General features: G+C 34.2%; 1 protein-coding gene across 1 annotated transcript in view; it reads left to right on the top strand.

Annotated features, from left to right (window-relative positions):
- The window catches only part of LOC149806408 (uncharacterized), a 764,942-nt gene that overhangs the window by 622,178 nt on the left and 129,595 nt on the right, over window positions 1-13,169 (top strand). The window contains exons 5-7 of the mRNA XM_089970933.1: window positions 3,292-3,421; window positions 8,584-8,729; window positions 12,781-12,935. Coding sequence (XP_089827059.1) covers window positions 3,292-3,421; window positions 8,584-8,729; window positions 12,781-12,935 — 431 coding nt within the window. The remainder of the gene's footprint in view (window positions 1-3,291; window positions 3,422-8,583; window positions 8,730-12,780; window positions 12,936-13,169) is intronic.

The raw sequence follows: 13,169 nt of genomic DNA, 5'->3' as shown, positions 1-13,169 counted from the left end.
CTTGCACTTGTATGTCATTGCATTGATGAGCGTTCAGTATTGAAGAATCTATGTATCTGTAGGCCTAGTGCTCTACTTTAATAAAACCATCATTCATATATAAATCGTAAGTGTAACTTATATTGATTTAATCAACGTGAATAAAAATAGAAACTCAGAAATGAAAACAATCAACTTATCAATATGAAATGGTGATTGTGAATAGGCACAAAAAGACAAAACGACATTTTGTAGTGGACAGACTCAGCAGGGATGTGAGTTCATTCACCCAGTCAATCCAGAGTTGCCTCTCGTCAACATTACTCAGTTCAAATGGAAAATATATGTATTTGTATATGATATAAATAAAATATATGTAAATCTAGCAAAGTGTATTTATGTTTGCTTCTCTCTCTCTTGCCTGTTTTCCTCAGTAATAACAATAATCTCTTATCTTTCACATTTATATTTAAGTTCTTTGATTCATTAACTGTTGCTATAACTGTATCATGTCTGAAATCATGCAAGTTGGTGAATTACATGTTTTTAAAGGAATAATTTGTGATAAAGTTTGGTTTGATGCTTTTTGACACAGCAACACAATTAGGTTATTTACTGCTGAGGCAATTAGAGTAAAGTTACACCATTGTAGCTGATATGGAAACATGCCATAATCCCATCCCCTTGTGGGCTTAAGGATATACAGGGGCATTCTGTAATCCAGTCCCCATACCTTTGGAAATGTAGAATTGGCCTAATGTACCCTCACATATATCCTAAGAGGAAATTAATGATACCAGCTGTGTTGGTACAGCATGTTAAACTTGCAACTGAAATGGTATGGGTTTGAATCCTGCCCACTGATCAGCTAGGTTAGTTATCATGGCATGTCCTTGAACAAGGCCCTTTACTCTAATTACTTTGTCACTAAATAACCTACTTGTGTTGCTGTGCTATAAATACCAAACCATAATTCCACTTCCCCCTGTGGTCTCATAAGTTTAAAATGTCACTCAACATCCTGCAATATTCTGAGTGGCTGAAAAGAGGTAAACGTGCGAAGAGCTAGACAAGCAAAGTAAATATTCATTTACTTTTCCTCTGCATACTTTTGAAAATAGGATATATAAAAGTGCCCAATCTGATAAAAGATGGATAGGGAGGTGGTAGGATATTTTTTGGGGGTAAGAAACAGTATTCATTTGAGATTTAAAGATTCGTATTCTCATTATTCATATGAGATTTAAAGGTACATATTCTCTGTTGTTAATATAATCTCATGATTTTTTTCCTGCTTGTAATTGATAGCAAAGCATGTTAGTTGCAAAATGCTTCAGGTTTGAAATATTGCAGTTTAATGACATTGAATGAAAATTATTCCAGGTATGAAATGCCATCAGTATGATTTGTCATGGGTATGAATTGTCCGGGGTATAAATGGGGACTTGTACAGTATGTCATCATTGAAGTTACATTAGTATGATATGACTCTAATTTGGAATAAGGGTATAAAAGATCTTGGGTATGAATTGTCCAGGGTATAAATGGTGACTTGTACTTTATGTCCTGATTTAAGTTACAAGAGTATGCATTGATTCGGGATATGAAATGTTGGTATACAAAATCTTGGGTATGAATTGTCCTATTGTCCTAGGTACAAATTTTCTGGGTACAAATTACCTTGATACCAGCTGCCTTAATACAAACTACCTTGGTACATCATGCTTTGTTACAAACTACCTTGGTACATCATGCTTTGTTACAAACTACCTTGGTACATCATGCTTTGTTACAAACTACCTTGGTACATCATGTTTTGTTACAAATTACCTTGGTACAAATAATGTTAAGTTAGTGTGTTTGATTGAGAGTTCTCGAGGGCAGATGTGTGTTAGGGGTGAGGGATAAATCTGTCACAAATCCTCTCTTCAAAAACAAAAGAAAAATTAACATGAAACAACCGGAACATTAAAAAAAATATGTTTCGATTACAGTTAGATGGGTAAATGCTTAAAATGTAAAGTGCTTCCAGGTGCTTTGCTCCATAGGCCCCCACCAGAGGTTCATCCCAGTCCCCTCACCTACTAGATTATACACTTTCTCCCCACTCACCTCCACATGATTTATTTCTGGAGCTGTATTCTTTATTGCTTTGAAATATAATTATAAAGATCTGCATTGCTTGCTGCCTTAACAATTTAAATTTTTGTATGTCTACATTCACGGCATATATCATTTTTGTGGAGTTTTACACACAAGTTCCTGTACTGTTGCTATTGGAAATGTGTATTTATTTTCATGATCTGTCATTTTGTCACATTACCAATCCCAGGCATACCAACTCAGTGCTAGAATTGGAACAACTGTGACACAGAAATTCACACAAGATGATTTAAAATTACCTGGTCTAGTACATTACTCTGAATCCTGTTACCCCAATAAATGGAATGTTTGACCATTTCATGATTATGCTGAAATGCAGAGGAGATAAAATTATGTGTGTTTAACTACAATGTGGGTGGATTTGTTAGAGAAAAATGTGAATTTAAACTTGTTTATGACTAGGAGAAAGAGGAAACACAGTGGGAAATTGAAGTGGTATTGATGGTCAAAGGGGGGTAACTCCAATGAAGGTACTGTGCAGATAAGCCAACAGCAAAGGAGTTGCTTACCTTAATTTGTTGTGCTTAATGTATGTTCATTTGAAACTGGGTACACATATATTACTGGTGGTATCGAATGGTACACATATTAGACTGGTGGTATCAATTGGTACACATATTAGACTGGTGGTATCAATTGGTACAATATTAGACTAGTGGTCCAAGGATGCTCTTTGCTATTCATAAATCTGTAGTTTCAGTATTATAATGTTTATCCATATGTTTATCCATCCATCTATAAGTCACACATGCATTCCTAGATGACAACTCTAAAACCATTAAACATATCTCTACACATGTTAAACAAGTACTTTTACATTGTTTCTTTCATGTTCACATAAGTACCAGTTTAATATTTTTAAAGATTTTTTTTTTCCATGTGCTAGTCTATCAATCCATAATATGCATTTTCATTTCTTGAACAAATATCCCAAACTGTTAAAGATTTAAATCTCTATGAAATATTTGTCTGATTTATAACGAGTATGCATGCCATTAGGTTTTCTTTGTTATTTTGTCTGTCCATCCATCTGTTACAAAGTACCTTAAGTTGTCCACCATCTACAGTTATCAAACTCAGTTGATGGCTTGCAAACGGGTTAAGAGAGAACTCTGATTATATATTTATCTATATTTATCTATATTTCAGATTTTGGCCTGAGTAACACATATGGTCGGGATGAACTAATGAAGACTCACTGTGGCTCCCTTGAATATGCAGCCCCAGAACTACTGGCTGCCACAGAGAGATATGGACCTGAGATTGACATTTGGAGCATGCAAGTTCTGCTTGGTTTTAAGATAGCCATATTTTCTATGCTTTGCAGCGTCACAAAGAAACATGCCTTGTATACTCACTTGTAAAATGAGTCCAACTGCAGAGTGCACAAACACAGATCTGGTTATTGCACAATGCACCAGCAGATCTGGGTCTGTGCAGTTTGATAGGTGTAGTCAGTAAAACAAACAACATAGACTCTCATCTGCACACGTATTATGCCATACTAGATCAGGATCTATGTTGTTTTCAGTTGGACCCCACTGATAAGTGAGTGTATATGGTACTGTTTCGTTGCTGTTCCTCTTTTGGTTTATCCCAACAGCCATGAAAGTATAAAAACAATTACACTTTGAACCATGAAATTTTAAACTCAATCATTGTCTTATATACCATCTATACTTACATTTAAGTTGAGACCAACTGCAAACTGCACAGACCCAGATCTGCCATCACATAATGTGCTGACAGATCTGGGTATGTGCAGTTTGATAGGAGTAATCAGTAGAACAAACAACATAGACCCATATCTCCAGGCACATCAGGAACTTTGATGTTTGCAGTTTGACTTGACTTATAAGCAGGTATATATGGTATATTATTAGGCTGTTGTAGCAGTTTTTTGGTCTTTTTGCACATTTTATACATAGACTTTTTTGACAAAATTCTTGTTGGCACAATTAAACAAAACAGATACATTAATGAAATTTGATAGGCATGTATGCATTAAAAAGTTGAAGATGTGATTAGATTTTCAGACTATTATAGTAGTTCTAAACTTTTTCACATTATTTAACTTGTTGGACTTGGATTGTCTTGATAAAAACCTTGTTGGCATGATAATGTGAAAACCACTTCAGGTTGACAAATGAAATTTGATAAACATTTTATATTAACAGATTACCTGATTAGTTTTTTATGTATAGCGTTTTTAATTTTTTGATTGCATTTTAAAAACACAAAAGGTATTTTTGTATGGTTATGTGTATGATCTAATTAGATTCTCAAGCTACAACCACATTTATTCAGATTAATTTTGTATATTTTTGCAAATTTTTTTGACTTTTTTGTGTTCTTTCTTTGTTGTTGTTGTCATTTTCACCTCATGATGGAGTTTTTACTAAATGAGTTTTTTATGATGTCTGTTTAATCCTAAATGAAAGTGATGCAGCTCAGACATCCAGTATGGCTACCAAAGTGGCCATATTTAAGATCTTGGTATCACTGTTCCTGATGAATGGTCATACCAGCATGGGGTTTTCATGGGAGCCTAAAGGGAAACGGTGACAGTTTTTTTTATCCAGTATGGCTACCAAAGTGGCCATATTTAAGATCTTGGTATCACTGTTCCTGATGAATGGTCATACCAGCATGGGGTTTTCATGGGGGCCTAAAGGGAAACGGTGACAGTTTTTTTATCCAGTATGGCTACCAAAGTGGCCATATTTAAGATCTTGGTATCACTGTTCCTGATGAATGGTCATACCAGCATGGGGTTTTCATGGGGGCCTAAAGGGAAACGGTGACAGTTTTTTTATTCAGTATGGCCACCATAGCAACCAATTTGAAAATCTTGTTATTGTTACTTCGCCAAAAATGGAAAGTCTGACCAAAATGATCCAAAATGATCCTAAATTATGTATTGGTGATTCTAAATGATGTCTTGGTGATTCTAAATGAAAATGGTACCAATATGACTATCCACAGCAGCTAATTTGAAGATCTAGTTTTTGCTTAAAGAGATCAGAGATGGTTTCAACACTAAGCAGTTAATAGGAAGAAATAGCATTGTCGTGAATTCCTGGGCATTCTTTTGCATCAATCCCTTGAGAGGAATCTTGTTGATGGATTGCCATAAAACTTGGCAGATATTATGGTCATCACCTGAAGAAGCACTTGTTAAGAAATAATTTTGCTCCTGCACTTTTTATTAAAGTTATTGCCCTTTTTGCAAGTGTTCAGAATACAGACTCATTAGCGAAGCCATTCTTATGAAAATACATGTATGGCTTATAAGTCATTAATGGTTTCAAAACACATCTTGAGTTATACATCATCTAGAGATACCAGCTTTGCAGAAGACTTGTACAAGCAGTTAGGAAGAGCCCTTTTTTTATTGGGGTCAAAAGATCGTGGTCAAAAGTAAAATAGTTAATGCAATTAATTCAAATTCTCCATGATCTTCAGTTGCCACACTTTGTGGATAGCATGCATTTGCGGTAAGGACGACCCCTGTCAGTTTTGGAGTTGTGTCAAAAGGTCATTGTCATTTATTATTGGAGGAAGAAAAATGATTTCTGTATAATAGCATTAGTTTTACATAACATACCTCAATCAAACTTGTTAGATAGCTTGCACATGGGGTAAGAAAGAAGCCTTTCCATTTTAGGGCTAAAAGTTCAAAGGTCATGGTCACTGGCACTGAAAGAACAAAACTGTTTCCACATCATAACCCAAGTTGTCCACCATCTACAGGTACACTGATAATTTACACCTGATAACTCGCATATAATGCAGTTTCTGGCATGGATCCCATTTTCTTTAAAAGAAAATATATATTAAAAAAACTGGCCTCTCTACATTGAATATGAAGAAAGTCATGTTCTGAAGTGGTAAATGAACCTTGATATATTGCTCATTTTCTCATCAATAATGGAAGTTAGTGCCTGAAAATTGGTGTGTTTGTGTGGGTTTGTTTGTATGATTTGGATTTGTAACACAGCTTCAACATTTTTTCAGTCATATCGCTACAATTTCTGCAGTGTGGTAGTTCAAAGTGATGTCTAGCACTGGGGTGTCTTGCTAACTAGTACTAACCTTGTAATGCAGAGTGCCAAGTAAGTCATCTGCTAGTAACTTATTTATAAGTCTTTGTTATGACTTGGCCAGGGTTTAAACTGCGACCTTCCACATCAGAAGTGGACACTAACCAATAGGCCACCAGAGCTGTCTAAATAAAATTAGAATCAGCGTCCTGAAATTCACAAGCTTTAATAAGGAGTCACATATTTTGTTAGATTTTATTGGAAAAATATTTTCTCAATAAACTGTAAATATTAATATATGTTTAACAGTCAATGAAAAATTCTATTAAATTCTAACAGGTGGCAACATTGAAACAAATAAACACCAATTAAATGTTGTGTTTGAATCTTTTAATTCTGTTTCAATGTAAAAAATATAATCGTGGCATCTTCTCTTCTATTAAAACATGAAAAGAGTTGATCAACCATCAATCACATCAATACCTGTGCATACCTTCGTAAGAAGCTAATGAAGTGCCAACTCTACCACATCAGGAAGTGCTTGTTGCAATGTAAAAAGCAATTAAAAAAGACCTGTGTTATTTTATCACATTAACTATGTCCATTATATCAAAACAAGGGGGAGGTATAATAAAATAATTTAAAGGCATGCAAATCCTACCAGCTCATGTGGTCACTATCGATCTATTTTATTTGACTAATTGAACATTTTTCACATGTGCTGACAATGACTGGCCCACAGCCTAATATATGTTAGAAGAACAAATTGTTAAATCTGTAACAAACAAATTTGCAATGGAACATGACTCCCAACTGGAGCACCATAAGTGTCGAGAGTGACTCTGATTCATATGTTGATCCACCTCCCCCCCCCATAGTAAGCAATAGACATTTTTTGCCATATGGTGGCTGGAGACCCAAAATGATGGCTCTGTAAAGATCGTTCAGTTGAGAAATCTGAGGGATTTTGTTCGGCAGTAGAGAAGTCAAAATGTGAATACTTATTTGTCAAGTGTGTTACACACTGCAAATATTATTGTGTTCTCAATTGTGTTTTTTACAAATGATTTTAAATATTTTGTTTAGACCCATTAAATTCATATTTAGTTATGATTAACTTTTGTGAATTTAGTTTCTTATGTTCGACTTTAACTATATCTATCTACCTATCAATCAATCTAACTAGTAACAGAAGAGTACAAAATTAAAACAACACAATTGTAATGTTTTCTGGACATGAAATTTAGTTTTTAGATGCCTAAATAGTGGACTATTCAACTCATGGCTGGCATGTAATGTGCCATTCTTGGTGCTCATGGTTCCACATAATTAGTACCATGAGTTCTTCATGGATCCAGTCCTAGCAGAGACTTATAAAAATGGTACTAGCAGCTGCTATGCTTGGCACTCAGGATTAAGAGGTTAGTGTTAAGACTGATCAGCCTGGTGTCAGGATAATGTGAATGGTTGGGACATAATGCTAAAAGTCTGCGGCATAAAGTTCAGTGCTTAGACATCATGGCATAGCAAGATCACTGAAAAATTGTTAAAGCTACATTAAAAATCAAAATCACACACACACACACACTCTCTTTAAGGATCACCATTCTGCACGAAGTCTCTGTCACATTCATGAAATAGAGTGTGCCCTTGTAATGCCCTTGGATCAGTAATTTAGCATTTTCATACTTTGGTGTCAGAAACTTTATTCTACACGGAATAGGCAAAATGATATCTAAATGTACACTATCTTTGCATTGAACATGAAATTACATGTATTTGAGTTGGATTTCTCATTTTGTTTTTTTGGAACAATTTTGAATGTGAAAAATAATTCCATTTTCCTTTTATGACACTAGTAACCTTAATTTAAATTTCTGACTGTTTTGGTGTTGACCAGGCAGATATTGCACAAAAATCATAATTTTGCTCCATGCGCATTTACAGAGTACAAACCAAATTTACAGGAATTAAGGAAGGAGTTTGGTAGAAATAACACACCTAATCAAGGTACCTATCATCTTAGGTTATATTTCCATAATTCATATTTATATTTGGTTGAATTTTTCAATTGCATAAAAGTTTTGAGCTAAAACTAAGCTGTAGAAACTTTGTGATTTATCTGTGCACATATTATGTAACATTGATGAAAAATACATTAAAAAAATGAGACAGAGGTGTGGATATCATCAGCATGTAATGGAACAATTATTTAGTTATGAAAATAGCTAAAAGGCTTTCATATATAGACATAGCTTGATATAAATATAAATGCAGTAACATTTCTTCATAGAAAACTTCAATTGTTAGCATGGCAGATGTAAATAAGTATGGAGCATACAACACAGCCTTCCATTTTGTATGTGTTCACATGTTTTTGCTCCCTTTCTCATTGCAGAGGTATAGTACTATATGCAATGGTGGTGGGCACGCTTCCCTTCATCACTCATTACACGGACCAGTACAGACGCCAGAAGTTACTACAGCAGATAGAAAAAGGGCTGGTCGAAACACATGAGAAGGAAATGGCACACCTCAGTCAAGGTACAATCTTGAATATTAACATAGAATGGCACACCTCAGTCGAGGTACAGTCTTAAATATTAACATAAGAATAGCACACCTCAGTCAAGGTACACTCTTAAATATTAACATAAGAATAGCACACCTCAGTCAAGGTACAATCTTAAATATTAACATAAGAATAGCACACCTCAGTCAAGGTACAATCTTGAATATTAACATAGAATGGCACACCTCAGTCGAGGTACAGTCTTAAATATTAACATAAGAATAGCACACCTCAGTCAAAGTACACTCTTAAATATTAACATAAGAATAGCACACCTCAGTCAAGGTACAATCTTAAATATTAACATAAGAATAGCACACCTCAGTCAAGGTACAATCTTAAATATTAACATAAGAATAGCACACCTCAGTCGAGGTACAATCTTGAATATTAACATAGAATGGCACACCTCAGTCGAGGTACAGTTTTGATTATTAACATAAAAATGACACACTTCAATTGAGATACAGTCTTGAATATTAAACATAAGAATGGCACACCTCAATTGAGGTACAGTCTTGAATATTAACATAGAATGGCACACCTCCATCGAGGTACAGTTTTGATTATTAACATAAGAATGACACACTTCAATTGAGATACAGTCTTGAATATTAAACATAAGAATGGCACACCTCAATTGAGGTACAGTCTTGAATATTAACATAGAATGGCACACCTCCGTCGAGGTACAGTTTTGATTATTAACATAAGAATGACACACTTCAAATGAGATACAGTCTTGAATATTAAACATAATAATGGCACACTTCAGTTGAGGTACAATCTTGAGTATTAACATAAGAATGGCACACCTCAGTCAGGGTACAGTCATAAGTACTACCTTCTCTAAATAAAGTCTTTATTATTATTATTAATATTATTATTATTATTATTAGTAGTAGTAGTAGTAGTAGTCTGCATTGCATTGTATGGTGTTAAGCACTCGTGTTTGCAACATGTTTTCTAGTCAAGGGTTCACAAACCACTTCATTTCACACTTACCCTTTCCATTTGCATCAATAGTGTTTAGGAATCCTGTGAAGGTGCTGGTTAAGTGAATATATTCTCTGCTGTTGCAGCTTTGTAATAGATACCATCACTTCATGTATAAGTACCACAACACTTCAGCCAGCCAGACATCATCGGACAACTTAAAAACAGATTATTTTTTTCCCCAAGCAAATTTACAGCTGTCTTGTTAGCAGAGAGTCTGTTCAGAAGTAATTTTCTGATGCTTTTCATATATTTCACCTTCCAGATAGTCAATGAGTTGGTAATTGACACTTGCCATCTTTATTGTCTTTGATGACCATGCGAAGGAGGTAACCAAAACTATATATGAGTGTTTACTGATAAGGTATTGTATTGTAACTGGTTACTTTAGCCATTGGGGTGAGGCTAGGGTAAAATTTTAGACTACATAACCCTGTTGAATGATTATATGTCTAAAGCTCAAACTCTGTGCAGTCCGAGGATGTATTATTTTGGTCTGCAGAGAGTTTAAACTGGAAATTATGTCTGCCAGTTTCAGAGTACATAAGCTTGTGTAAATTGTTTACCTCATGGACTGTCTCCATTTCAGAATTTGTAAACTTGAGTAAATTTCATACATTCTAGACTGTCTACATTTCAGACTGTATAAACTTGAGTAAATTTTATACATTCTAGACTGTCTCCATTTCAGAATTTGTAAACTTTAGTAAATTTTATACATTCTAGACTGTCTACATTTCAGACTAACTTTAGTAAATTTTATACATTCTAGACTGTCTACATTTCAGATTGTATAAACTTGAGTAAATTTTATACATTCTAGACTGTCTACATTTCAGACTGTATAAACTTGAGTAAATTTTATACATTCAAGACTGTCTACATTTCAGACTGTATAAACTTGAGTAAATTTTATACATTCTAGACTGTCTACATTTCAGACTGTATAAACTTGAGTAAATTTTATACATTCTAGACTGTCTACATTTCAGACTGAATAGACTTGAGTAAATTTTATACATTCTAGACTGTCTACATTTCAGACTGTATAGACTTGTGTACCTTTTATACATTGTAGTCTGTCTACATTTCAGACTGTATAGACTTGTGTACCTTTTATACATTGTAGTCTGTCTACATTTCAGACTGTATAGACTTGTGTACCTTTTATACATTGTAGTCTATCTACATTTCAGACTGTATAGACTTGTGTACCTTTTATACATTGTAGTCTGTCTACATTTCAGACTGTATAGACTTGTGTACCTTTTATACATTGTAGTCTGTCAACATTTCAGACTGTATAGACTTGTGTACCTTTTATACATTGTAGTCTGTCTACATTTCAGACTGTATAGACTTGTGTACCTTTTATACATTGTAGTCTGTCTACATTTCAGACTGTATAGACTTGTGTACCTTTTATACATTGTAGTCTGTCTACATTTCAGACTGTATAGACTTGTGTACCTTTTATACATTGTAGTCTGTCTACATTTCAGACTGTATAGACTTGTGTACCTTTTATACATTGTAGTCTGTCTACATTTCAGACTGTATAGACTTGTGTACCTTTTATACATTGTAGTCTGTCTACATTTCAGACTGTATAGACTTGTGTACCTTTTATACATTGTAGTCTGTCTACATTTCAGACTGTATAGACTTGTGTACCTTTTATACATTGTAGACTGTCTACATTTCAGACTGTATAGACTTGTGTACCTTTTATACATTGTAGTCTGTTTACATTTCAGACTGTATAGACTTGTGTACCTTTTATACATTGTAGTCTGTCTACATTTCAGACTGTATAGACTTGTGTACCTTTTATACATTGTAGTCTGTCTACATTTCAGACTGTATAGACTTGTGTACCTGTTATACATTGTAGTCTGTCTACATTTCAGACTGTATAGACTTGTGTACCTTTTATACATTCTAGACTGTCTCCATTTCAGAATTTGTAAACTTTAGTAAATTTTATACATTCTAGACTGTCTACATTTCAGACTAACTTTAGTAAATTTTATACATTCTGGACAGTCTACATTTCAGAGTGTATAAACTTGAGTAAATTTTATACATTCAAGACTGTCTACATTTCAGACTGTATAAACTTGAGTAAATTTTATACATTCAAGACTGTCTACATTTCAGACTGTATAAACTTGAGTAAATTTTATACATTCAAGACTGTCTACATTTCAGACTGTATAAACTTGAGTAAATTTTATACATTCTAGACTGTCTACATTTCAGACTGTATAAACTTGAGTAAATTTTATACATTGTAGACTGTCTACATTTCAGACTGTATAGACTTGTGTACCTTTTATACATTGTAGTCTGTCTACATTTCAGACTGTATAGACTTGTGTACCTTTTATACATTGTAGTCTGTCTACATTTCAGACTGTATAGACTTGTGTACCTTTTATACATTCTAGACTGTCTACATTTCAGACTGTATAGACTTGTGTACCTTTTATGCATTGTAGTCTGTCAACATTTCAGACTGTATAGACTTGTGTACCTTTTATGCATTGTAGTCTGTCTACATTTCAGACTGTATAGACTTGTGTACCTTTTATACATTGTAGTCTGTCTACATTTCAGACTGTATAGACTTGTGTACCTTTTATGCATTGTAGTCTGTCTACATTTCAGACTGTATAGACTTGTGTACCTTTTATACATTGTAGTCTGTCTACATTTCAGACTGTATAGACTTGTGTACCTTTTATACATTCTAGACTGTCTACATTTCAGACTGTATAGACTTGTGTACCTTTTATACATTCTAGACTGTCTACATTTCAGACTGTATAGACTTGTGTACCTTTTATACATTGTAGTCTGTTTACATTTCAGACTGTATAGACTTGTGTACCTTTTATGCATTGTAGTCTGTCTACATTTCAGACTGTATAGACTTGTGTACCTTTTATACATTGTAGTCTGTCTACATTTCAGACTGTATAGACTTGTGTACCTTTTATGCATTGTAGTCTGTCTACATTTCAGACTGTATAGACTTGTTGAGGAAGATGTTGGAACCTGCTCCTGAGCTCCGACTTCCACTGATGGACATTGAGATCCATCCCTGGGTAACCAACTTCAATAAAATGCCATTCTACCCCTTCCAGCATCTGACAAAAGACAAGACTCTCACATCTCAGGTAGGTTGACACCCTGCTGACTGGGTACTTTATGTTTAGACATGGTTTCCTGACACGAATGATGCAGTTTAATTTGTATATGTTATATCCTAATTAAAAGAGAAATGGGATATCAGATATCTTGATAAGTAAATGGTTTTAGGCTGGTTACATATTGTCAGGTTTAATTATGGGAATACAAACTATTAATGCACATTATAAAATCAGATAGTCTTTTCGACCAGCTGTATTATA

This window comes from Sinohyriopsis cumingii, chromosome 1, assembly GCF_028554795.1.
Source record: "Sinohyriopsis cumingii isolate HCF-2022 chromosome 1, ASM2855479v2, whole genome shotgun sequence".
NCBI lineage: Eukaryota > Metazoa > Mollusca > Bivalvia > Unionida > Unionidae > Sinohyriopsis > Sinohyriopsis cumingii.
The sequence above is the reverse complement of the archived record's forward strand: the minus strand, read 5'-3'. Positions and strand labels throughout refer to the sequence as shown.